The 27,033-nt window shown below is 47.6% G+C and overlaps 2 protein-coding genes across 14 annotated transcripts in view; both read right to left on the minus strand.

Moving 5' to 3' along the window:
- sls (sallimus) overlaps window positions 1-21,312 on the minus strand; it is an 84,289-nt gene extending 62,977 nt beyond the window's left edge. For 3 of the 11 annotated variants that reach the window (XM_070996030.1, XM_065864820.2, XM_065864835.2), the window contains exons 1-11: window positions 21,085-21,311; window positions 19,823-20,166; window positions 15,410-16,994; window positions 14,964-15,193; window positions 13,541-14,905; window positions 10,682-13,480; window positions 5,062-10,620; window positions 4,719-5,006; window positions 4,424-4,655; window positions 4,104-4,275; window positions 3,858-4,044 (exon numbers count right to left, since the gene is read on the minus strand). In XM_070996030.1, the coding sequence (XP_070852131.1) occupies window positions 3,858-4,044; window positions 4,104-4,275; window positions 4,424-4,655; window positions 4,719-5,006; window positions 5,062-10,620; window positions 10,682-13,480; window positions 13,541-14,905; window positions 14,964-15,193; window positions 15,410-16,994; window positions 19,823-19,997 (12,592 nt within the window). In that variant the 5' untranslated portion in view covers window positions 19,998-20,166; window positions 21,085-21,311. Of the gene's footprint in view, window positions 1-515; window positions 1,180-1,351; window positions 2,664-2,718; window positions 3,068-3,857; window positions 4,045-4,103; window positions 4,276-4,423; window positions 4,656-4,718; window positions 5,007-5,061; window positions 10,621-10,681; window positions 13,481-13,540; window positions 14,906-14,963; window positions 15,194-15,409; window positions 16,995-19,822; window positions 20,167-21,084 lie in introns of those variants that run through there. The other 8 variants (XM_070996036.1, XM_070996035.1, XM_070996040.1 and 5 more) reach the window with 7 other exon arrangements.
- A 2,305-nt stretch (window positions 21,313-23,617) lies between these two features.
- zormin overlaps window positions 23,618-27,033 on the minus strand; it is a 37,566-nt gene continuing 34,150 nt past the window's right edge. For all 3 annotated transcript variants that reach the window (XM_065864837.2, XM_065864844.2, XM_065864840.2), the window contains 2 exons: window positions 25,070-25,435; window positions 23,618-23,770 (listed from right to left, as the gene is read on the minus strand). In XM_065864837.2, coding sequence (XP_065720909.2) covers window positions 23,763-23,770; window positions 25,070-25,435 — 374 coding nt within the window. In that variant the 3' untranslated portion in view covers window positions 23,618-23,762. The remainder of the gene's footprint in view (window positions 23,771-25,069; window positions 25,436-27,033) is intronic.

Raw genomic sequence — 27,033 nt, forward strand, 5'->3', positions numbered from 1 at the left:
ACGTTCATATGGGGGCGAAGGAACGAAAATTGGAAAATGGGAAATGTGTATCTGGCAGATACAAGATACTCGCACCACTGACATCGCCACTGTGCGCTAGATGTGTCATCCATAATATTTTATGCTAATATTCAAATGAAAAATAAAACTTTCACGCTCGAGCGGAGGCGGGACAAATGTGCGTTTTGCACACGGCCCCAAAACTATCCATCCTACTCATAGATGAGGCACATAATATCTATATGTCTATAGGTATATTTACGGACGGGCACTGAAGAATATATTATGTATGCTTAAAGTGGCCTGCTCTAGAGTACATAAGCTGCCTTATATTTATAACTCAACTCAAGGGGCTATATATCTCTATACATATTCTACATTTGGCTTTTGAGTCATTTCCACTTTCACTCAACTCGCTGCAGAAATTTTTAAATTTTCAAATTTTATTTAATGGCGGCTGCTATTGTTGCTTCTGCTGTCTTGGCCGTGCCAGAAAGAAAAATGGTCTATAAATATTTATGTTGCAAAATACTTGTAATTATTTTTATTATTTTTCAATTAAAAATTGCTTTCATTTTTTTGTGGTTCTTTTCGGTTACGTTCTCGTGTTAGACATCTTTAAATTAAATGTTTTAGCTGCATCTCATTTTTTTTTTTGTTTGACATTTTGCAATGGTTAGTAAAAATAACTCGTTCGTTTGATAGTTTAGAAAAAAATCCATGTTGAAAGTAGTTTCGACAGGTTCGCTTTAAAATATTCTTCACTCAAACTTTTACGACTAGTAGTTGATCATATATATAGGTAGGTTGAGGGGTAGTAGTAACTGTATGTAATACGTCAGTAACTCGGGGATTAATAGTAAAAGTTCTTCACGGTCGTTGTTTTGTTTTTGTTCTTTTCTTTTTTCTTTTTTGAGCATTCTTTGGAGTTGGTTTGTTGATGTTGGTTGGTTTGTTTTGTTTGTTTGAACACGGTTCGCTTACGTTTGGTTTTCGCTTGGTTTCGAACTCTGGTTTCGGTTTTGGCTTAGTTTTAGTTTAATCCTTACTTTTAACAGTCAGTTTGGCTGAGGATTCAACCTGGCCGGTGGACGAGGTTACGCGTACAGTAAAGATGCCGGAATCCTCCTCGTAGGTGGTGCCAATCAGGAGCACAGCGCTGTTGCCATCGAAGATCATCTGGAAGTAGGTAAGGGGATTGTTAGCTTTAAGTCTACACTAAAATTTTAAGGTGTCAGAATAGATAAAATAGGTTTAAACAAAGCTCGCATGCAGAAGGAGCATATACCTCTGCCTTATGCCGATAGCTTAGGAATCTTCTTAAATATAATCATTTGGTATCTCAACCCACCTGGAAATCTGGGGTTTCGGGAATCAGCTGACCCTCGCGGAACCACTGGACACTGGTGGCCTTCACTTTGCCGGTCACAGTCGTCTTGAACTGGGCGGGCATGCCCTCGGTGACGGAGACATCCTTGAGGGCGGTGATGGTGGGCGGGGCGTCCAGGTTCTCGATGGGACGGACCTTCAGCTGGGCGCTGGTCTGAATGCTGCCCAGCTTGTTCTCGGCCACGCACTTGTAGGTGCCCTCGTCCTCGGGGAAGGCCTCCGAGATGACCAGCTGGTAGTACTCGCCCTGGCGGCTCATCTGGAAGTAGCGCGATGGCTTTACAAAGTTCTCGCCTCGCATCCAGCGGGCAGTGGGGGTGGGCTTGCCATCCACTCGGCAGCGGAAGACCACTTTGCTGCCCTCCTCCACGGACTGGCTCTTCAGCTGCTCCACAATATGCGGGGCCTTCTCGCTGCCCGGAGTGGTTGGCTTCTCCGGCTTGGTGGGCGACTGGACAATGCAATCGCCATCGCAACGAGCCTCTCCGGCGGCATTGACGGCCACACACTCGTAGCGACCGGAATCCTCGGCGAAGGGTTCAATGATGAGCAGGGTGTGAACACTGTCCTCCTCAAGCATCTTAAACTTGATGCTCGGCTGAATCTTCATGCCGTTCTTCAGCCAGTAAACGTCCAGGGGGCGGGTTCCCGTGACCTTGGCATCGAAACGAGCCAGCTGTCCAGTGGCCACGGTGGTGCTCTGGATGGTGGTCACAAAGCTGGGAGGCTGAATGCCACCCTTTCCGGCACGACGACGCTCCTCGACCACGAGATTGGCACTGCACTTGGCGGTTCCTCCACGATTTTCGGCCACACACGAGAACACGGCAGAATCCTCCACGAACACCTGGCGGATAATCAGAATCGACTTGCCGCTAAAGGTGTGGATCTGCAAATCTGGCGAGTTCTGGATGGGGAAGCTTTCGCGGTACCATTTAACCGTGGGATTGGGCTCGCCATCGAATTCCACTTCGAACTTGGCCTGCTCGTTTTCAAAGACGCGGCAAGGTTGGATCTTCTTGGTGAATACCGGAGCCTTGGCTGGCTTCACAGGTCCTTGGACCACACGCTCCTGAATGGTGCCCTTGTGCTCCACCTCGGTGGTTTCGGTGGCGGTGATCTTACGGGTAATCTCGAGGTCACCCTGGATCTCTTTCTGGACCTGCTGCTGCTTGTTCATGTGAACCTCGCGTCCATGGACAGAAGATTCGGAGGGTTCAGCGGTGCCCTTGGGTGGGGCAGCCTGCACCTGGGTGGTACTGGTCTTCTCTTGCCTATAGGAAGGGGGTTTTAATTGTGTTCACACTGTACTGCTGCTTGACTACTCACAGATTTTCTTCGTACGACTGGGCCATTCCCTTGGCCTGAGAGCTGCTCACGACCTTCTCGCCGGGAATGGCGTACTGATGATTGTCCCTACGAAGGTTGGTCTCCTTTAGAAGCTGCTCAGTTTCCAGAGTCTGCAGCTTGTTGTAGTAATCTTCGCTCTTCTTGGCCTTAACATTTTGCTGCCAGTCAGGTGTTGGTGGCTTGTATTGCTTGGGCTTGAGGTGCTCCACTCCCTTCAGGGTATGTGAGCTCTGCTCGGAAAGAACCTGCTTACGCTCATCGAATACCTTCTCCAGTTCGTTTTCCTGGCGCTCCTTCTGGTAGGCAGCTAGTTCGTAATCATACCAGGCTAAACAAGAATTCATGAGATTATTCAGTGTCTCGCAGAATATATCTAAACAAAAATTCTTCATAAAGCCAGTTATAGCTCAATCACATGCACTTTCTGGATGATCTTGAAGCGTTAGAAAATAAATTCAACATGCAATAAGATCTTAAAAATTATTTACAACCGTCGACTTAGTAGAAATTATGATTAAAGAGTTAAGAACTTGGGAGGGTTTCCACAGAGGTTCACTAGCTCTTTTTGGGTTCTTTTCTTTGGAGGGGACAGCAAATGAGTAGAGACAGAGAGAGGGACAATGATCAGCTGGATGATAACCACAGTTTAGAACAGACGGAAAGTGCACACGCAAAACTACGTTATAACCATATTACCCCAGGTCCGGCAATACTTAGAAAGTCGCTCTTCTTGGTTTCCTCTGCGCGATTTCCTCTTCTGAAGTCTCTCGCTGACTGGAGTACTATAATCGATCTTTTTTGGGATTTTCAGGGATTTGGGAAGCATTTTGGGTTTTTGGTAATATTGTGCTTGTTGTCTATACTGTTTAAACTACTTGGAATGTGGCTATAGTAGTGCAATTAACGTGGGTACTACGGCTACGTAAACTTTTGTGGCATGTTGTATGTTGGAATGTATATATTTACAATGAGTTTCTTTTTGTGATATAGCATGTGGTGTCCATATTTAGTTTGGTCAGCTAAAGTCTACTGCATTTTGAAAATTGTTAACGTTCTAATAGCTGTTATATAAGTAATTCTTCCCAGATTTTCTGGCTTGTGTTGGAAATAAAACTTACGGCGTGGCGAGTTCTTCAGCACATTACGATAATCATCCGAGCGGGCAACAACCTTCAGCTCAGTGCTGGCAATCGATTCGCCCACAGAGTTGCGAGCAATCACCTCTACCTTTCCAGTATCGTACTGACGAGTCTTCGGGACGTCCAGATGGAACATGCCATCGTTGGTCAGCTTGTAGCGGGAGCCCTGTAAGGCATCACTATTTAGTTTCTAAATCTTTAAAAAGGAATCTCCAGAAAACTTACATGTACAACAGTGTGTCCATTGATCAGCCACATAACCCTGGGACGTGGGTGTCCAGTGACACGGACACAGAATCTAGCTGAATCACCCTCCTCCACAGTCTGGGGTTCCAGTTTGCTCACAAAGACCGGCTTGGTTCTAGGCTTGGCGTCGGGATCAACCTCGTCGGGCACCCTGTGCGCAGGATCGAAAAATTAATGTAGCTAATGTGAATGCGAATGTAAGGGAGCATTTTTATACTACGGACAATATTTCGTCATTAAATGTAGTATCTTGAATGCTTTAAACGGAAATTCCCTATTATCATAAGTTTGATACTTACACTTGCCATGAGGCTTCCATTTCACGGATGCGGTCAATGCTCTGCATGTGAGCTGGCAGCTGGGAATCGTAGACAATGCCGGGCTTGCCAGAAACCTTGATGAAGGCACGAGTCTCGTCCTTGCCATACAAGTTGGTGGCGCGGCACACGTACTCCCCACTGTCTTCGGGATAAACCCAGCCAAAGTTCATTGCCACATAACCGAAGTCATAGATGGGCTGGAAGCGGTTCTCTGCAGGGAATTTAAATATTTTAATAAAAGCTTGGAACGAAACACCATTCTTATAAAACTTACTGTGCAGCAAAGGCTTGCCATTGAAGAACCACTCGACCTTCATGTTGGGATCTCCCACAGGGGCTAACTGGCATTCGAACTTGGTCACGGCCATTTCGGTCAGGGTAAGCTGTTCCTTGATCTGGGTAACAAAACGAGGAGGCTGCTTGCGATCGGGATCGAAGAGATCATCCTCGGTCAAATGGACCTCGGAGGTATACTTCTTGATGGTGGCCTCCATTTGAGTAAGGGCATCCGAACGCTTCATGCCGCGAGGCACTTGGTTCTGGAGCAAGATGGTGGGCAGTTCTAAAGAAGAAATACATATAGAAGCAGAAGTTGATACTTGTACTTTCTAACTTACTCTTGCAAGATACTGTGGCCCTGGTGCGATCCTCGCCATGATTGTTGATGGCACGGCACACGTACTCTCCAGAGTCCTCTCCGTAGACATACAGAATATCCAGGGAAACGAATCCCATGTCGAAGATGTTCCTGTAACGGTGTCCGGAGGGCAGGGGCTTGCCATTGCGGTACCATTCTACGCGCAGGCTGGGGTCCGTCTTGGGTTCCACCTGGCACTCAAATCGCACGGCCTCTGCCTCATCGGCAGTCACAGAAGTGATCTGAGTGGTGAACTTCGGTGGTCCGAACTCCTCCTCAACCACCTTCGGGGCCTCTGGAATGCGTCCGCGCTCCAGTTCCTTCAACTTATCGGATGTCATGCCCTCGGGCAGTTGCGATTCATAGACAATATTGTGCTTGCCCTTGCAGGTGACCTTGGCGGTTGTGGTGGCAGTGCCCCACTTGTTGGTAGCCCGACAAGTATACTCTCCCGAGTCCCTGGCATAGATGTAGTCAACATCCAAGGCGATGAAGCCGAAGTCATTCAGCTGGTGGACCCTAGATCCGGTAGCCATGACATGACCATTGTAGAACCACTCAATGCGCATGGTTGGATCGCCCACAGGCTCCACGCGGCAGTCAAAGTGAATTGGACCACCTTCGGGCACATCTAGGTTGTCCTTTATGTCCTCGGTGAACTTGGGTGGGTTGGGCTGCTCGTCGTCGATCACAATCTCCTCACGCTTGTGCATGCTTTCCTCCAGTTTCTGCAGGCTCTCAGTGCCTGTGCGGAAGTTGGAGGGCAATTGTGGCTCCATGACGATGCCCTGGCGACCCTTGACCTGCAACTTGCAAGAGACTGTAGCCTCACCATGCTTGTTTGTAGCCTTGCAAGTGTACAATCCCGAATCACGCTGATAGCAACCGGCGATTTCGAGGATCACGAATCCGAAATCGTTAATGGTCTTGATGCGGGAGCCAGCCCACAAGGCCTTTCCGTTGTGGAACCAATCCACACGCATCGACGGGTCGTTGATCGGCTGCAGGCGGCACTCAAAGTGGGCCAGAGCATTTTCACCAATAACCATGTCGAAGGGTGAGGTGATAAACTCTGGTGGCTTGCCAGTATCGTCATCCGGCACAAATTCGGTGCTGCGGGAGCCCAAGCCCTCCAATTCGGCGATGCGATCGATGGTTCCCTCCATGCCCTTGGGCAGCTGAGATTCCATGATGATGCTGCGCTTGCCCTGGATCTTCATCGAGGCCGTGGTCACTGCCTCACCATACTCGTTGATGGCGCGGCAAGAGTACTCGCCGGAGTCCTCGGGATAGACAGGGGAGATCTCCAGGATGACGAAGCCGAAGTCGCAGAAAGTACGGAAACGAGAACCGGCCTTCAATGGGCGTCCGTTCCAGTACCACTCGACCTTCAACTTGGGATCATCGGCCGGGGTGATCCTGGCCTCAAAGTGGGCATTCTCACCCTCGCGCAGATTGTCGATGTTCTCTAGCGGCACTGTGAAGACTGGAGCCTTGCCCTTTGTCTCTTCTGTGGTTTCTTCGCGAGTGCGCACCATGCTGTACTCCAGGTTGGCGATCTTCTCCAAACCACCTTCCATGCCTCGCGGCAGCTGGGAGTCCAGAATGAGGCTGGCCTTAGAGGCGCACTTAAGCGTGGCACGAGTAACATCCTCACCATACTTATTGTGAGCCCTGGCCTCGTATACTCCAGAGTTCTCCTCGTAGCAGTATAGGATGTCCAGGATGACAATTCCAAAGTCGTGGAAGGTGCGGAAACGGTGTCCATGCGGCAGTTTCTTGCCGTTGAAGTACCATTCCACCACCAGGTCGGGATCTGTAATTGGAGTCAAACGCGCCTCAAAGTGAGCCGACTGTCCTTCCACCAGCTTGGTGACATCCACGATCTGGGTGATGAACTTGGGTGGCTCAGCAACCAGAGGAGCGGAGGTATCTCCCTGCTGTCCTTGTGGGCACTCCAGCTCCCTGATCCTCTGAAGCGAATCTGGCTGCAGGCTGTCATAGAAGACACCACCACGTCCTCCGCAATTGAGGGTGGTGCGAGTAAAGTCCTCGCCGTACTTGTTCCACGCCCTGCACACGTACTCTCCACTGTCATGATCCTGCAGATAGGAAATGTCCAAGACTACATATCCGAAGTCGGACACGGTCTTGATGCGGTTTGAGTGACGCATCAGCTTGCCGTTGTGATACCACTCCACCTTCAGCTCCGGATCGTTGACAGGGATCAGAGTGCACTCGAAGTGGGCGGACTGACCGTCCTTCAGGCCCTGCAGCGGCTGGATGTGGGAGGTGAATCGCGGCTTTTGGCCCCTCGGTTTGTCCACGCACTCCAGGTTGCAGCTGATCTCAGCGGTTCCATGCTTGTTGGTAGCGCGGCAAGTGTAGATGCCGGTGTCCTCGATCTTGGTGCCAAGAACCTCCAGAGCCACTGTGCCGAATGCGTAGATGGTACGCACACGGTGGCTGGCTTCCAAAACCTTGCTGTTGTAGAACCACTCGATGACCATGCTCTGGTCGCCAACGGGAATGAGATTGGCTTCAAAGTGAGCCAGCTCACCCTCACCAATGTCTGCGATGTTGACAAACTCTGTGGTGAAGCGTGGTGGGATTCCTAGATCCGGTTGCTCTGGCTTGGAGCCGTCCTTGCGGAGAGAGTCTTCTAGGTCCTGGATCTGTTCCAAGCCCTCAGCTCCCTTCGGGTGCTGCGTAGAATCGATGATGTTCTCCTTGCTCGAACAGAAGATGGTGGTCGAGGTGAAGGCCTCGCCAGCCTTGTTGTACGCTTTGCAGGTGTAGATGCCTTGATCGCGAGCATAAACCTCGATCATGTCCATGGTGACGAAACCAAATTCGCTGGTCATCTTGAAACGAGAGCCATGCTGCAGCATCTTGCCGTTGAAGTACCACTCGATGAACAAGTTGGGGTCCTCCTTGGGCTCCACGTTGGCCTCCAAATGGATAGGTTGGGCCTCCGACAGATGGAATTCAGCCTGCAGTGGTTTGGTCCATACTGGTGGTGGATATTGGGTCTCAGGCTTGGCGGTCTTGCTGGTATAGCGATTGGCCAGCTCCTCCTCAGTTTCCTGAACAGCCTCCAGACCGGCCTCACCCTGTGGATGCTGGGTGTCCAGGAACATGGTCTTGCCACCGGTGCACTTAAGGGTGCCCGAGGTGGTAGCCGATCCCTTGCTGTTGGTGGCCTTGCAGGTGTAAACACCGCTGTTCTCAGCATAGGAGTTGGTCAAATCCAAAGCGCAGTATCCAAAGTCGTAGATGGACTTGAACTTGGCAGCGGCCTGTAGTGGCTGACCGTTGTAGAACCACTCGATAGACATGGTGGGATCGCGAGCCGGCTCCACATTGCACTCGAAGCGCACGTTGTCGCTTTCCTTGCACTCGATGTTGTTCAAATGAGTGATGAACACGGGAGTTTCGTATGTCGGCTCTGGAGCCTCAGGACGTCCCTCCTTGGGCGCCTCCAGCTCTCCAATGCGAGGTAGCGAATCCGGATGTAGGGACTCGGCGTGCAGCCAGTGACGATCCTCGATCTTGAGGGAGGAAGTCGAAACAGCTTCACCGACCTGGTTGGTGGCCTTGCAGGTGTAAATAGCCGAGTCATCCGAACGCAATCCGTTGATGGACAGAGTGACCAGTCCGAAGTCAAAGGTGCTGCGGATGCGGGAGCCAGTGGTCAGGGAAATACCATTCTTGAACCACTCAATGCGGAGGTTGGGATCCGCACGAGGCTCCACCTGGGCTTCCAGAAGGACGTGCTGACCCTCATGCAGCTTGTCGTAGCTCTGCAGATGGGTAGTGAACACCGGAGCCTGCTGTGGTGTCGAATCCACAAACATTTCTGGCACACGGTTCATAGCAGCCTCCTTGAGACGAATTGCCTCCCAGGACTCCGGGATCAAAGGCTGACCATCGATGTTGGACTTAGTCTTGACCTTCATGGCGGTGGAGGACACAGCCTCACCAGCGGCGTTATAGGCACGGCACATGTAAACACCGGCATCCTCGGGCACCACAGCGGTGATGTCCAAAGTGACAAAGCCAAAGTCGTGAGTGGTACGCAGACGAGAGCCCATCTGCAGCTCCACACCGTTGATGAACCATTCGAACTTAAGCGAAGGATCTCCCACAGGCACGACTCGTGCTTCGAAGTGGGCATGAGTTCCCTCCCACAATTCCGAAGGCCCAGTGAGCAGTTGAGTGAAGATCGGCTTCTCAAACAAGCGTTCTGGCTCGCTGGGACGCGGAGCCACTGGTTTCTCCAACTGGTGGATGCGGCTGATGCTGTCCGGGTGCTGGGTATCCATCTGGATGCTGGCCTCGGACACGACACGCATAGAAGCGGTGGTCACAGCCTCTCCCAAAGGATTGACTGCGCGGCACATGTACACGCCCTCATCTTCCTTGCGAATGTGCGAGATATCGAGCGAGACAAAGCCAAAGTCGTGCTGCTTGGTGATGCGGGAACTGTCCTCGATGATCTTCTCGTTACGGTACCACTCCACCTTTAAGTTCGGATCTCCCACGGGAATCAAGCGCGCCTCGAAGTGAGCCGTCTGGTGCTCATTGATCCTATCGATGTTCTGAAGTGGTTGAGTGAACACCGGGCGCTGGCGAGTGCCAGGAGTCTCAGGCTCCTGGCGCTGATGTGGCGCCATCGATTCCAGCTTGCGGATCTTCTCCAGACCCTCGGGATGCTGGGTATCCGAGATGATGGTACCACGCGGAATAACGCGCAGATTGGTCGACGACACAGCCTGACCCAAAGCGTTAACAGCACGCACGGAATATTCTCCGGCGTCCTCGGCCACAGCATGAGTGATGTCCAAAGATACGTATCCAAAATCGAAGGTGATATGGAAGCGAGAAGCCGAAGGCAATGGCTTACCATTATGATAGAACTCGATGCGCAAGTTGGGATCGTGAACTGGAGCAACCTGGGCCTCAAAGTGGGCGGTTTGTCCTTCATAGATCTCAGTCGAGCCGCGAAGCTCGGCGGTGAAATGGGGAGGACTGATCGGAGTATCTCCAACCTCGGTACGGGAGTTCGGAACCTTCGACTCCAGCTTCTGGATCTTCTCCAGGGCATCGGGATGCTGGGTATCCAGGATCATGCTGCGGCGGTTCAAAACGCGCACATTGCAGGTGTTTACAGCCTCACCCAGCTGGTTGGTGGCCTTGCAGATGTAGGTGCCGGTATCCTCGCCATAGACGTACAGGATGTCCAAGGCAACATAGCCAAAGTCGTGGGTGGTGCGGTAACGATGACCTGTAGGCAATTGCTTGCCGTTGCAGAACCATTCGATCTTAAGGTTGGGATCGTTGATCGGTTCCACTCGGCACTCCAAGTGGGCGTGTTCGCCCTCCTTCAGGTGTTCCAGGTTGCTCAGCGGGGTAAGGAAAATTGGCTTCTGTCCCTTCTCCTCCACCACTGGTTTAGTGGGAGGAGCATAGTTCTCCAGCTGGCGAATCTTCTCCAAACGCTGAGCATCCAAAGTGTCCAGGTCGAGCGTCTTGTTTGCTGTTAGTGATTGAAAGGGGATTAAATAATTATAAAAGAGGCTTAGAATTCTTTGTACTACCTGTTACGTTTACAGCACAAGTCGTGACAGCTTCTCCAATGGCGTTCTTGGCCTTGCACATGTAGGTGCCGGTGTCCTCGGCATGGGCATACAGAATGTCTAGCGCCACGAAGCCAAAATCGTAGGTGGTCTTAAAGCGGTGGCCCGTCTGTATCGGTGTACCGTTGCAGTACCATTCCACCTTCATGGTGGGATCATTCACAGGGATCAAAGTGGCCTCCAGATGGACGGGAGTTCCCTCATTGACCTTGGCATTACGCAGTGGGCGCCCGAATTGAGGACGTTCTGCATGGAACTGCTCCTCGTCGGTCTTCCTCTGGAAGCGCGAAGTATCCTCCAGATGCTGGATCTTGGTCAGAGCCTCCTCGTGCTGCGTCTCATGGATGATAGACGAACGCGAAGTCACGGTCAGAGCAATCGAATTAACTGCCTCACCCAGGTTGTTGGTTACACGGCAAGTGTACTCGCCGCTATCCTCCGCGTAGACAGTCAGGATGTCCAGAGCGGCGAATCCAAAGTCGTACGTGGTACGGAAACGATGACCAGTGCTCAGGGGCTTTCCGTTGTGGAACCACTCCACCTTGAGATTGGGATCTGGATAGGGTTCAATGCGGCACTCGTAGTGTGCGCTCTGACCCTCAACCAGATTGCTGGGTCCAATCAGCTTGGTTACAAACACCGGGGCGGTGGTCACCGTGTACTCCTCCTCCTCCCTGCGCTGATACCTGCTATGATCCTCCAGCTGGTGGATCTTGTGCATGGCGGCCTCGTGCTGGGTCTCCAGCTGAATGGACGTCTTCGATTGCACAATAAGCGAGGCGGAGGTGACCGCCTGCCCCAGCTCGTTGACAGCACGGCAGGTGTAGGTGCCGGAGTCCTCGGGATTCACATACTTCATGTTGAGAGCCACGTAACCAAAGTCGTGCATGGTGGTAGTGCGGTTCGAAGCCTCAATGGGTTGACCATTACGCAGCCACTCCACCTTCAAGTTGGGATCTCCCACTGGAATCAGACGAGCCTCGAAGTGCACCGCCTGGTTCTCAGCCACTCGGACATCCCTTACCGGCATGGTGAATACAGGCGCCTGTGACACGAACTCATCCTGAACGCTGATGCGCTGACGCTTGGAGCCATCCTCCAAGTGCTGCAAACGTGGCAGAGCGGTCTCATGCTGCGACTCCAGGTAGATTGATTTCTTGGTGTGTACGACTGCCACAGCGGAGGTAATTGCTTCACCGACGGCATTGAACGCACGGCAGGTGTAGGTACCGGCATCCTCAGGCAGAGTGCACATAATATCCAAAGCCACAAAACCGAAGTTGTTGGTCTCAGTGAAGCGAGATCCAGACTTCAGTGGCAGATTGTTGTGGTACCACTCAACACGCATCGAAGGATCCGATACGGGAATCAGGCGGCACTCAAAGTGGGCCCTCTGGTTCTCCTTGATCTCAACGTTCTTTAGGGAGGTGGTGAACACAGGAGCCTGCTTGGTGCTTTCATCGATCTCCTCCCGACGGGTGTACCTCGTGCGATCTTCCAGGTAGTGGATCTGCTCCAAACCGGCCTCGTTCTGGGTGACAGTTACGATCTGCTCACCGCTACGGCACTGCAGCTCCACCTGGGTTTCATCGGAGCCGATCAAGTTAACGGCCCTGCAAGTGTAGACACCCGAGTCCTCGGCAATCAAATGGACAATGTCCAAGGCCACGTAGCCAAAATCGTGGATGGGACGGAAGCGATGACCTACAGTGATGGGGCGGCCGTTCTTGAACCACTCCACCTTCAGGTTGGGATCGGTGACCGGTTCGATCTTGCACTCGAAGTGGGCGTGACCACCCTCACGGGTGTTGGTCAAGCTCTTCGGATGGGTGAGGAAGCGCGGACGAATGTTGACCACCTCGTCGACGAACTCGCTGCGGCGATGGCGGGTCGAGTCCTCCAAGTACTGGATCTTCTGCAGACCCGACTCGTTCTGCGTCTCCAAGATCAGATCGTTCTTGGCGATAATGCGCACGGAACAGGAGGTGACTGCCTCGCCCAGTTGGTTTCTGGCCTGGCAGGTGTAGACACCCGAATCGATGGCGTAGCAGCCAAGCAGGTCCAAGGCTACGTAATCGAATTCGTAAGCGGGACGGAAGCGGTGCCCTGTCTTCACAGGTTTTCCATTTACGAACCACTCGATGCGCATGCTGGGATCTCCCACGGGCTGCAGGCGGCACTCCAAGTGCACATTGGTGCCCTCGATGGTTTCGATGTTGTGCAGACCCCTGGTGAACTGGGGCGCCTGCATGATTGTGATGTCCTCCTCCTGGTGATGGCGACGGCGAGAGTCCTCGAGCAGTTGGATCTGCTCCAGCGATTGTTCGTTCTGGGTCTCAGTCACAACATCCGTGTGATCGATCACACGCACGCAGGCTGAGGTGTGGGCCGTTCCCAAGTGGTTGGTGGCCCTAACGGTGTACTCCCCGGAATCGGCGGCCGTGGCCTTGATGATGTCCAAAGCCACGAAGCCAAAGTCGTAGTAGGTGCGGAAACGGGAACCCACGGTAACGGGGCGACCATTATGGAACCACTCGACGCGCATGGTGGGATCACCCATCGGCTCCAAACGGCACTCCAGATGGATGTTCTTGCCATCGTGGATGGGTTTGGGATCGCTCAATGGGGTGACAAACACCGGCTTAGACTTGGAGATCTCCTCGATGTCGTACTGAGGCTCAACGAAAGGCTTGTTCTCCAAGTTCTGGGTCTTCTCGTACAGGCCGCGGTGCATGCTAGATGTGTCGATACTGGAACGAGCTATGAACAAATAGGATTAGCTCTGATATCATAAATTCCTATAAACCATGCTATACTTACTTTCCACTATCATCGTTGCTTGCTGCTGAGCTTCACCTAGCTTGTTCCTGGCCACCACGAGGTAGACGCCAGCATCTTCGGCGCGCACCTGGGAAATGTCCAGGGCGACGTAGCCGAAGTCGTAGTAGGTCTGGATGCGATTGGCGGCGGTGATGGAGCGACCGTTATGGTACCACTCGATCACCAGACCCAAGTCGCTTTGGGGCTCCACACGGGCCTCGAAGTGAGCCCGCTGGCCCTCGAGGATCTTGGTGGTGCCCTTCAGGGGACCGAGGAAACGGGGAGCCGTGGTGACGTAGGTCTCCTCCTCCTCGCGACGTCCGTAGCGCGATGAGTCCTCCAGATGCTGGATCTTCTGCAGACCACCCGGGTGCTGGGTCTCCGAGACAATTTCGTTCTTGGAGATCACCGTCAGCTGGGCCACGGTGGTGTCCTGACCCATGGCATTGTAGGCACGGCAGGTGTAGGTGCCGGCATCGTAAATGGTCAGCTGCTTGATGGTCAGCGCCACATATCCAAAGTTGTGGTACGTGGTGATCCTGGAACTGGCCTCCAGGGGCTGACCATCCTTCAGCCACTCCACGCGCATGGTCGAATCCCCGATGGGTTCGAGTCGCGCCTCAAAGTGCGCATGCGCGTGTTCGCGCAGATCCAACTGGTTCTGGATGGGAGTCTTGAACTGCGGTGGGGCAATTGCCTCTGCGGCCTCCTGGACATGGCGACGCTGCTGGGACTTGCGGTAGTCCTCCAGTTCCTCCACCTTCTCGATGTAACGCTGCTGCTCCGGAATACCCAGATCAGCAGTGACCTGGGAACGTGAGTGGACACGAATAGAGGACTGACTGATGGCCTCTCCAATGCGATTCACCGCCCGCACCGTATAGGTGCCTGCGTCTTCGGCTCTCAGGTGCAAGATGTTCAGGGAGACGTAACCGAAGTTGAAGATGGCGGTGATGCGGGAGCTGGCCGTGATGGGCAGTCCGTCCTTGTACCACTCCACCCGCATGGAAGGATCGTTTACCGGGGTCACCTGGGCCTCGAAGTGCACGTTCTTGCCCTCCTCGAACTCGCCGAGATCGCGGAGTTGGCGGATGAACTGCGGCGCCTGGTTTAGCTGCTCATCGACGCTCTCCGTGCGCTGGTAGCGGGAGTAGTCCTCCAGCTGGTTGATGTACTGCAGACTGTTAGGGTTCTGCGACGACTGCTCGATGGAGGGGCGCTGCACCACGGACAGAATAGCCCGGGACTCGGCCACCCCACTGGCGTTGCTCACGCGGCACATGTACTCCCCGGAGTCGTGGCCCATGATGCTCAGAAGATCCAGGGCAATGAATCCGAACTTGAAGACGGATGTGGCGCGGGCACCTGTGAATCGAAAGCCATTAGCCATCTCCCCAAATTATCTTGATAATCTTTAACTTACTGGCTGCCAGCGGACGTCCATTGAGGTACCACTCGACGACCATGGTGGGATCGCCAACAGGTTCGATGCGGGCCTCCATGTGGACGCGGCCACCTTCGGTCTGCTGCACATTCTGCAGCGGGATGATGAACTGGGGCGGCGGATAGACGCGATCCTCCTCACCAGGACGCAGATGGGGCTTGGCGCGCTCCACATGGCGCAGGTAGATGATTTCGGGGCCAGGAATGGGTCTGATTAAAAAATAATTCTATGAGTAAGGTTCCAAAATGATCAAGGCAACACTTAGGAAAAAATCAAGATATCTTCGTAAATATAAACTGAGGAGTACTTGCTTCTTGATTTAAAGAACGATTCTTCTCGAATAAATGAGAAGACAAATTATCAAATTACTACCACTTGATCTTGTTTTTTTTCCGTATTTCTATGGGTGTAACTTAAAAACTCACTCTGGCTCGATGACTTTCGTTGGTCTCGGGAGATTGAGACGACGCTGCTCGTAACTTGGTTGTTCCCTGGGAACCTCGACATACAGCCTGGCCCTATTGGCCGTGGATCCAGCGATGTTCTGGGCAGTGCACTGGTACCATCCGGCGTCGCTGGCACTGACGCGCGGAATCTCCAGGCAGGTGGCCCCACCGTCGATGCCCACGAAGCGCTCGGCGGTGGACGAGATCTGGACGCCGTCCTTCTGCCAGGTGATCCGCGGCTGGGGAGTTCCAATGGCATTGGCACTCATGGTGATCGGCTCACCCTCGCGCACAGTCATGGTGCTGAAGCGTTGAACAAATTGTGGTGCGACAACCTGCTCCTTCTCCAGCACATTCAACTGCGCCTCGATGGCCACCTCACCGGCCTTGTTGCGGGCCAGACACTGGACAGCTCCGGCATCCAATCGGGTCACGTTGGTGATCATCAGCGAGTGGCTGCCGGATTCGTTGACCAGAATCTTGTGCGAGGCATCGTCGCGCACTTGGCGGCCGTTGATCAGCCAGAAGACCTCGGGGTAGGGATTGCCGGTCACGCGGCAATCGAACCTGGTCATGCGACCCTCGGTGACCTCGCGATCTCCGAAAGCCTTCACAAAGGACGGGGGCAATGCCTTGCCGGCCTCCAGTTGCTCGGCCATCACATCCACGGGCTTCGGTTCGTAGGCGGTCTCCGCGGCGGGTTCCACGGCCAACACGGCGGATGAAACCACACAGCCCTGCAAATTCTCGGCGAGCAGGGTGTAGTGACCGCCATCGCGAGCCGTGGCGTTCTTCACACGGAGCGTGGCCACGCCACTCGAGTAGGAGATCTCGTACTTCTGCGAGGCCACCAGACGCTGGCCATTGTGGAACCAGGTCAGCCTTGGCTTCGGGTTGGAACCCACGCGTGCGGTGAACACGGCATCGGATCCCTCGATCAGCTTGGAGCTGCGCGGCTTCTGCGAGATCTGCGGCGCCTGGGCAGGACCCTGGTTGCGGTCCAGCTCCTGGGAGAGCTGGGAGTCCTGCTCGTAGCCAGATCGGCGGGTGATGGCCTCGCGGAAGGAGACCTCACGCAGCAATCGGTACTCGAAGGTGTCCACACGGAACTCCTCCTCGATGGAGGTGTACGAATAGCCATTCGAGTAGATGTTCTTCTCCAGATTCTGGATGGGCTGCAGGGCCGGCATCGGAGCTCCCTCCGGCTGGATGTAGACGCTGCAGATGGCCTCGCCGTACTGGTTCCTGGCCGTGCACGTGTACTCGCCCTCGTCCCCGGGTCCGATCTGGTTGATCAGCAGGGACACGTCGCCGGTGGCCTCGTTGTAGCTCATCCGGAACTTCTGCGACTCGAGAAGGGGTGCGCCTTTCCGGGTCCAGGTCACGAATGGCTTCGGGTTGCCACGCAGGCGACCCTCGAAGAGGGCGTTGCCGCCCTGGGCGAAGCGAGCGTTCTTGAAGATCTGCTCGAAGACGGGCGGCGAGATGTCGCCCTGGGCATACACGTGTGTCAGCGAGGGGGGCACGTAGGCGCCTCCGATGCTGCCACCATGATGTTGTTGCACTGCAAGATCAATGGTTGGAAAACATTCTCATTAGGATCACTCAGTTGTGGGGGCAGGCGCGGGAAATGATTGCGAATGCAGCATTAGCTTTTATTAAATTTACCTTGAGTTCTATTATAATCAAAACAAAAATCGGCAAGTAAAGAACCAAATCGACTCTTAATAGTCAAGTTAATTATCATTTTGAACTATTTTAATTTTGAACAATTTTTATTTATTTTCTATTACTATTGTGTTTTGTATTAAAATATAAAACTAATAAATTTATTATGTAGTTATGAAAATTGGTGATCGAATATAAGAATATTTAACTTTCCCGTTAATGCATCTAAATTACTTTATGTACAGGCTAACCAAAATATTGAAGTGACAGCTCTCCCAAAGCTAACGACATTCTTCTTTACATTGCTAAATTAAGAAAATCTGGTTTTTAGAACTATAAGTTTATTATCTTCTGCAAATGACTTGAATTCTAAAACCGGAAAAAGAAATTTAAAGATAAATTATTTTAAGTTTATGTCCTAGGAAATTAGTTTGAATAAGTTTACCATAAGCTGATATGTGAAACCCATTAAGAAGTTAAACTAAAATTCACTATCTTGAAGTCATTCATAATCTTCATGTTCAATTCATGAACTATACCAAAAAGTTTATTTCCTTTTGATGCGTATATTTAGTTGGCACACGTACCAAACTATTTATACTTGTAATCACCCAAAAGTAAACACCTCCAAATAAATATCTATATTCGTTTCGGCACCTGTATATATAATATATATATATGCATTTGTTTATCATTTGAATCTCTTGAACTGTGTCATTAACGTTAAGTAGATATAGGTTGTCGACTTTCAACACAGCTGATCGGAAAAACTGCGTGAGGTAAACAAATGTGAATATCAGCTGACGGCTCTCTTTTTTTATCCTCTTTCACCTCTCCTTCTGACTACTCTCTCATTAGCTTCGGGTTTTCATCTTCGGGAAATCGTCTTCGTGTTTTAAGTATAAGAGAAAGCCAAACCCTTATATTCAATTCTCTCTGACACCTTGCACTCGCCATCGTGGGAAAATGTAAACAAATTTCGGGGAGTACGAACTCTTATACGATTTATATATAGTATCGGAATATGTATGTCAGTGCAGTCGTGGGAGATGAATAGATAATATTATAAATAGACCCACATTTCGGCTGTGTTCATCAATTAAGATTTAAATGATGAAACATAAGTTGACACATAAATATATATTGGAAAATGTATATCAGAACAGTTTTCAGAGCATTTGAGGGTGGCATTTATTTTTGATTTTTGAAAATTTCAACAGTGACACATGCGAGTATATATCATACAGAAAATAATTAAAGCTAATGTGTTTAATTATGTGTCTAAAGCCCCCTTTGATTTTTAATTTTCCTGGTTATATCTATACCTGCTGGCTCAAGGTGGATTAATCATAGAAATAAAGCAGATTGTCTGAATTATGAACCAAGTGCAATAAACAAATGTGGGGCTATATTTCTTTCTCTAGAATACTTTTTGTATATTTGAATTAGTCATTTTTCGATATTCCTTTCCTGTTTATGTTTAAATTGTGTAATACAGATTTTAAAAGTATTTCGGACATTGATTAATTATGAGGAAGGTTGGAAATGGGTTGCTTCTATAGATTTGGATTGTATTATTGATTAGGCGTCTAAGTAAATATTAAATACAATAAAAATCAGAGTGGTTCCAAAATTGTAATGTTTTTTTTAGGAAAGGTGAAAACTCTCATAAATAGGTAGATCGAATGATCGAATCACACCAAATCAATTGCTTAAGTTTACAATTTTTGTGGGTACGGCAACTGCTGACGATATTGAATGATGCATTCAGTATAAAAGGAAATATTATATTGGGTAGTTTACACAGGTGCAACAGAAATCTCTGGACTCAAATGTTGACATTAGTTTCGAGAAACTTATATTTGATTTATAAATATCAGTACTTTTTTATTGCATAAGACATTTTGAAACCAACAGAATAAACAACTTGGGTTAAAAGTAAGTTGACTCCGCTCGGTTCTAAATATCTTTTGTAAATTTAATATCGAATATTAGCTTTCTAAAAATTAGATACTACATTCGAACTTCCCTTACTCGAATCACTATCTGCCACCGAAACAGTTCGAGTTACGGAGACTTTGAGCTACAGAATACAATAAATGAGCGCTTATGCATTTAAGATAATACAACTGTAGTTCGACTTATAAAGAATTTGAGTTAGGGAAGTTCGAAAATGAACAGTATTATTTTGTTTTCTTAATTGGATTCTGATCTCAGTCCTTATATAAATTTCGAAGATAATGTTAAAAAGCTTTTATTGTAGAGAGCTTTTCGCAAACATTAAATTTTGAAAGAAAACACTTGGTCCTCTTTTGACCCTTAGTGTATTCCATCTTAAATATATTACAAAAAATAATGGAATATGTGTTCTAATTTTAAAAAGTTGGTTAACCACATTCAAGATCTTATTTCTGTATAGGAGTATTTTCTCTATGATTTGTATGATTCAGAATATATCTGTGACTTTAACTTTTGATAGAGGTTTTTGATTCTAGCGAGCAAGCTTTTATGATTTCAAGGCCATTTCAGTGAAGCAGCAAGCAGGATGGAAAGCATTGTCCTGGATCCTTCGGCCAACCAGCGGAAATTGCTTGGGGACAGTGGGGATTCTAAATCCACGGTGTGAATCCCACTGAGCCTCGCAAACTTCCCCCGAGATCGGCCGCCCTTCGGACACAGGGACATCCAAGGACACGGGTGACTAGGACGAGATGGAGGACTGACCTTGCCGCTGGGTGGTGACTTGGCTGCGCTGGACGTGCTGCTCGGTGCGGCTAATCCTTTGCTCCTGGTGCTGCTCCTGGCTGGAGTGGGAGTACTCCTGGGTGGAGTACTGCTGCACCTGCTGCTGTTGCTGCTGGTTTGGCTGCTGGTACGGGTTCGGATTTTGTCGTTGCATTTTGCTGCGTTATATATCACTATATATCATTTAAAATGACAACCAAATCGTTGCAGAATGAACTGCACTGTAGAATTGAACACCTCGCGATCACTCTTTCTTTGATTTGCTTCTTCACTTGATATACTTCTATATATATTTTTCTCTCTTTGGTCGCTTCTTTAAATTGCTGAAATAAAAACCATAATTGTTCAAGGACTTTCACTTTAATTAGGCAACGGAAAATTCACGACACTTGGCTTATTTATCACTGCCATTTTGTCCAACATTTATATTCATTTTGTGGTTTTTGTATCTTTGATTTACTTTCATGTTTGCCTGTCACACATTTTGTTTAATGGCTTTGAATTTTCTTTATGCGTTATGCCAGTAGATATAAATCAGGCGAGATCGGAGATCTTAGCATGACGTTCATATCACCCATCCTTCTTCATATTCATTTTCATATTCTTTGCCTGTTAGGCATTTCCAACTATTTTTAGCCTCGAGAATATTTCACTGCGACACACAGATACGCACTCACACACACTCCCTCTCACACACACAACACACACACACTCAGTGAAACACAGTCGGTGGTAGCTTCTTATTTTTCACGGGGCTATTAATAAACTTTTTTCTGGTTTCTCCTATAGGAAAACCTTGCATTGGCCCAATGATCTCTGTTGAAGGGTTTTCACAATTTTCCTAGCGCTATCCTGGCCGTTCCAGCGGGTAATCCTTGCCAGGATCAGCCAGGATAATGCACATTCACACACATGGCAGAGGGAGCGCATATACGTGATCTTTTGATATATGCAGGTTCCAATATATATATAGATCGCTTGATATCTGTTTGCACACGATTTCACAGTCCATTCGTTGAATTGGGTGCGGACCCACGAAGAACCGATCCAATACGATCCGAATCGGAATCCGAAACGAAGCACCCGATCGGGTGATATTTTTAGATATTTAGCGCACTGAAAAATTCTTTCGGCATTTTTCTCGAAGTGGTTTCGTAACCAGAGAAAATTTTCATGAACACTTTTCCATTCACTATTCCTTCAGGATTTTCACATTTTTCACACTTTAGCTTGATCCTTACTCGAAATTGCGTTATCCTTTCGACGTTTTATATATATTTGCGTGCGTGCGGGACTCTAGGCGAACGAAATGGCTGCGAACGTATACATATATCTGTACCGTGTGGTGCGTTTAGATATAGATATATGTATGTTCTTTTAAAAAATATCTATTTTCAAACTGTTTCAAGTCATAATCCCCGAGACTGAAACCAAGACGTCGATCGTTTGTGAGGTGCGAGCGAAGAATGACAAAATCTCGCGGAGAATGCGATCAAGTAGCTGTGCCTGCACAGCCGAACTTCGCCCGAATCCACACGATTGCAAACGATCTCCCACCGAGAGAGAGGTGGAGAGTTCGGCGAGTGAAGATCTTGCTCCACATGAGATATTTTTGCATTTTCCTCGGGACCCATCATGTGGTTGTTGTTGTTGTGGGAAAATACTCTGAGAGTGTTGAATGCACTACACATCACTGTGGGGCATATAGGTTCTTGGGGTCAATAATGGGCCAGCATTTATATAGTAGGTGCTTATCCTAGAACTCAAGAATTCGCGGTTTAAATTTTCAAAATAAAGTCAACCATTAAAATAAATATGGTTTCTTGTCTGTGAATTTTCTGTTTTGTTTTAATATTTAAAAATTACTTATAATATCAAAGAGCATCTTTATGTCGTGAATATCTCGACAACTCCATGCTGCTTTTCTCAATTGCATTTCGATCAAAATCAAATTGCTGGGAGTCTTTTGGCCCGGCCATTCGATAGTTTGATAAACATTTGCCCCAGGAGACTCGACAATTTGCCTTGGATCGCCAAAAAGAGAGAAAGATTCCTCCGGGGAGTCTCTATAGTCTCCCGCTGCTGCTCATTGACTCTCTCGTTGGGGATTTCGAAAAGTGTTCGGGTTTTGAGTAAGTTGGCTAAAAATATATGGCGATTTATTTTTGACACGTATTTTTCAACATTGTGTGCACGAAAACGAACAACAAGAAGACATCCTACCGAAATTCTAGATACTGTGAGAGACAAATGCATACACACGGCACAGATCCGTATCTATTGATTCCAGCTAGAGATTCGTTCCTTATGTTGCCCTCTATTCTACTCCAAAAACCAGGAGGAAATGTCCATCACAGTTGAAATTGTACAAATAAATAGGAGATCCCAGTTGCAATCAAATCTTGGAATAATAGTTTGCACAATATAATTAAAGGCTTTGGGAGATTTGGCTCTTGATTGCTCTTCCTTCGTGGGTTTTTCACTTTTTCCACATAATTTATTTTGTTTGTCTAAAATTAAAACCACATAGATGTATAGAAATGTATAAAATTTGGCTCGTCCGCCCGTTTGATACATATAACTTGATTATTCATTTTGTCTCTTAATCATCAGCATAGAGATAGATGTGTGTTTCAGTGACCAATTGGCGAAAAACTGTCGCAACTTTCTATTTCTTTTTAGCCATTTCAGAAAATCTCAAATACAAATTGCACCTAAAACGACGAGTTGGTTTTGGCCTTTTATGGCTAGGAGTTGCCCCAAGGCAGCCACTATATCGCTGTATACGGCAACCTGGTTTGCAATGGTCATGCAATATTGTTTTTTATTGTGCACAAATTAATTGTTAACATGGCCAGTAGCACTATAGTAGTAGTAATGGTAGCACAGCAACTCAGTAACAGAATCATTAAATTACAGACTCGGCGATGTAGATTCTAGGCAGCCAGGCGCAGCGACGGCAAAGTTTCGACTGTCACCGACAAGGTACAAATGTATCTACAACCATTAGAGTGGCTCGGGCAGAGATAAGCCGAGAAACAGGCAACACGCACCGCGGCTAGCTTTCTTCTGGCTGAAATATCCACTAAAACAACAACAGTAGTAACAGTTAGCCGGTTCTGCAAGGCAGATTGCAAAGACAGTTTGCGTTTTTGTTAGCGATGCGCTACGAAAATGAATAGTATGCACTGAGAAAAATTCAGTTCATTTCATGGCCGATCAAATATTTGTACATGAACCATTTTGAATTAATTTGTAAAGGCATTGGGCATAACAAATAAGAATAATTTATATAATGATTTTATTTTTTTTTAAAGAAAGGTCCACACACTGCGGTCCTAAAATTCCCAACCAGTTCAAGCGGTGCCTGAATATTCGATTAGTAATGAATTTATATTTGTGATAGTTATAAATTGTTAGCCAGAGTTCAATTAACATTAAAAATACATTTTGCACTTTTATAACAAAAATATAAACAATAAACATAATATACTTTAAAATATTCGAAGTGTATAGTTATACATAGATAAATTCATTAAATGCTAATATATCTGTGGATCTTGTCGGCTTGATCTTAGCCTAAAATTTTTCCAAGTGCACAGCTTTTCCAAGCAACCATTCGCTTGACAGCTGTCCGTAAGATTAACAGCACTTATCTATCTGGCCAGGCTGAGGCTGTATCTGAATCTGTATCTTATCTCGCAGATGCTCTGTGCAAAAATATTCGCCCAATTATGTCACTGCCAGAGAATGTGCCAACAAACACAACACGTATACAAGAAAACATTTCACTTGTCTTTTAATTAGTATTATTAATGGTTTAGTACATATAATAAGGCAACTCTGTAGGTTTAGTTCATTTTAGTTTTGCTCAAAAATTAGTTTGGCTTCTCCCAGCTCTCGAACTCGGGCGATGCATTCAATTTACTGCAAACAAGAAAAAGAATCCAAGATCAATCAACGATCAGATACAGACAAGATTGACAGAATGGAACAAACAGATGCTGGATGAGTTGACACTTGAGTTGGAAGCGGGCAAAACATGCAACATGCAACAGGCAGCGAGAATGATGGATAAATATGGATAAATATAGTATCTTTGGAAGAATGCCACCCCCCAAGCCGCTGAGCTGGCGACCCCAAGCCAAGCCGAGCCCATCTTGAAGTTATAAATACACTACAATACTTCTTTATTTTTTACCCAGATGTAATGAGTCGCGTAAGCAGATCTGCATTGCCAACGACTCGTTTTGGCATCGAATTTCACGACCATTGCAGCCAGCCTCAATCTCAATCTGAATCCCAATCCCAAGTCCCAGTCCCGGTCTTGGGCCCCTCCATTCAGCAAAACCATAAAACCGAAACGAAACGTCGTCAACTACGATGTTGCGGCGACTGCGCCCCAAGAGCACTGCATGCCAAGCGGCAATTTAGGTATAAAATGTCCAAATGTGGTCGACTTAAACCCACGAAAAGGGTATAACAACTATCAAGTAATTTTAATTTTGTTAAGTTCTAAATTAGGAAAAGTTTGCTCATTTAAAATATTTGTATAGAATGCCTGTTATATTAAGTTATACAGATACACAGACCTAGGCTGGTTATTCAAAATATTTTATCAAGAAAGAAGAATACATTTTTAAAAGATTTTATTTCATGCAGAAGTTTTTTTTTTTGTAATAGAAATTTTGAGCAAGCATATAGGTAAATTCTGAATAACTTTCAACTGATCTTTAGCCCCAAAATGTTCTTAAATTTCATTTAAATCTATCATTTTCGACATAGGAAGAGTATCCCAGAGTCGACTCTTCCTAATCAATTTCTAACTCTTCTTCAGCCTTTTCATATCAATTGTTTATAAAATTAGACACACGAGTCGCAGTCAAAGTCTCCACCTCCCAGCGCCACTGGTGAACCTCCCTTTCTGGTAAATGAAAGTTGCAGTGTGGTGCAGAGCAGTGGCTGTAATCTATATTTAGTGATTTTACATGCGGTACCTCAAAGATATTCGAAATATGTGTGTATGGATAGCGTGACATGGCAAATGGATGCGAGAGATTGAGATTGAGAGATCGCGACTGCCCATTTTGTAGTTAGCAATTTTCCAGATCGCTTGAGGATCGAATTGAGGCATTTGGCCGATGATTAATTATGGATTGTGTTATGGAAACAACATTTAATGTAAGCCTAACGAAAAATGCCAATAAAATTGTGGAATTTGTTTACCTGTTTGCTCGCGTAGCTGCGGCTCCTGGCTGAAATCCGAAATGGACACGGTCTTGGTGCTGACGTAGCTGATGGACTCGATGGTGGTCTCCCACTTCTGGAACGTGTTGATGGTGTCGCTCCGGAGAGCCCGACTCGACTGGGAATGATGATTGTTGCTCCTCAGAGGCGTCGAGGAGCGCAGCGACATGGTCGATGTGGCCGAGCCCATGGAGGAACTGGCCGGCGAACTGGTCGACGTGGAGGAGAACGAGGCTGATTTGCGCAAAGGCGTTTTATTGGCGCCATTATCTAGGGGCTGTCCCGAGGCCTCCGGCGCCGGTTCCTCTTCGGTTATGAGCAGGCAATCCGTTTGGGTGCCTTGATCTGCAGAAGATTACACAGAAAATAATATGATGTTGAAATTAGTATGAATAAGACGGTAATCTTATATAGAAACCTTTTACTACCACCACCGAAAGTATGCAAGAAACTTGATTTATACTATAAGCACTATGAAGGTTTCAAAGATCTATAGAAACCACATATTTTCCTGTTTACATATGGTATTAATTATAGATATTTAACAAAATACAAAACCTCCATTGATTTTCCTAGCATTCCTTTAAAAATATTACTTAATTAAATACTTAATTTATATTAATTTCTTTCTGTGCAGTCCTCACTGCGAGTTTTGGCGAATTAGAAACGCGGAAATGATTGGAATCTTCAGATTTTATAGCTGCACTGCTGCGTTTTTATGTTCTTGCTCAATTAGCTGAAAACAATTAAATAGTAGCGCCTTTCTGGCAATTAGCGGAATTTGTGTTTATGCTCAAACTTGGCCCCGATTTTCAGCGGAATAGAAATGAAATCCCTGCACTGTATTTTCAACACACCAAATTGTCTATTGTTCGCCGTTTTGTTTGCTAATTTACAGCGTGCGTATAAATAATCAAGTTGCCAAGAATCTTTTCGCCGCGAAAAGAGTGACTGACTTGGACAGGGTCATCAACGCGTGGCGGTAGCACGGATGTTTTGGGATCCCATTCCTAGGAACCAAACCCATTGCCATTCCTCAGTTGAGGCTGCCTGTCATCGGGGATTATGCAACTGAGTTTCGCGGCTCTTTCAAGGCGCCAGTTTTTAAGTTTGTTGCGCCCAATTAAATTAAATCTATGCATATAGACATTATAAATATTTTGATGTTTGCACAAATGCTGGGCGAACTGAAGTGCTAAATGCTTCTGGTTCTAGCCAAACATCTGCGCAGTTCTGGGCCAATTCCTTTAGTTCTCGAACTGCTGCTGGTTTATTACATTCTTCTGCTGGCCGTGGGTGTGAGGAAAACAATTTTACGAGCCTCCCAACTACTTTATAGTATCGAATTCGAATGCCTTTGGCTCTTATCCAGTTTATAAACATATATATTCGGCTAAAGTATCTATAGATTGTCGCGGCAGCCCAAAAATTTTACCGAAACCAAAGCGGAAATAGTCTTATTAAAATTTATATGTGGCAAGTGCGCCGGCCATTCAGAATTATTTGCCAGAAAATATTAATTATATAAAACAAATATCTATATTTCAGCAGTACGGCGCAGTTGTCTTAGGGATATACTCAGTAAATAGCTCATTAAGTCTCCTATGATCTTAAAGACCCTAAATTATTCTGCATTAATCAGAAGTGCGACCACGCCTTTGCCATGTTGACCAATCCAATATAATAAACCACTCAACTGGATCCCACAGAAAGACCCATCTAATGGATCACCAAATTGTTTCCTCATCCTCAGAGATCTGAACAAAACAAAGAAAAAATCTAAGAAATATGAACGAATGCTTAAAGTGGCAAAGGAAAATTTGTGTGTGGTTTGTGACTTGTTGCGCTGAGTTCATTAGCTATTTTGGGAAAATTACCCAATTAATTTTGAAAAACACTGGGAGCAGGGAAAAACCATAATGCGAATGTTTGTATAGCTGGTG

The sequence above is a fragment of the Drosophila suzukii genome, chromosome 3, assembly GCF_043229965.1.
Source record: "Drosophila suzukii chromosome 3, CBGP_Dsuzu_IsoJpt1.0, whole genome shotgun sequence".
Lineage (NCBI taxonomy): Eukaryota > Metazoa > Arthropoda > Insecta > Diptera > Drosophilidae > Drosophila > Drosophila suzukii.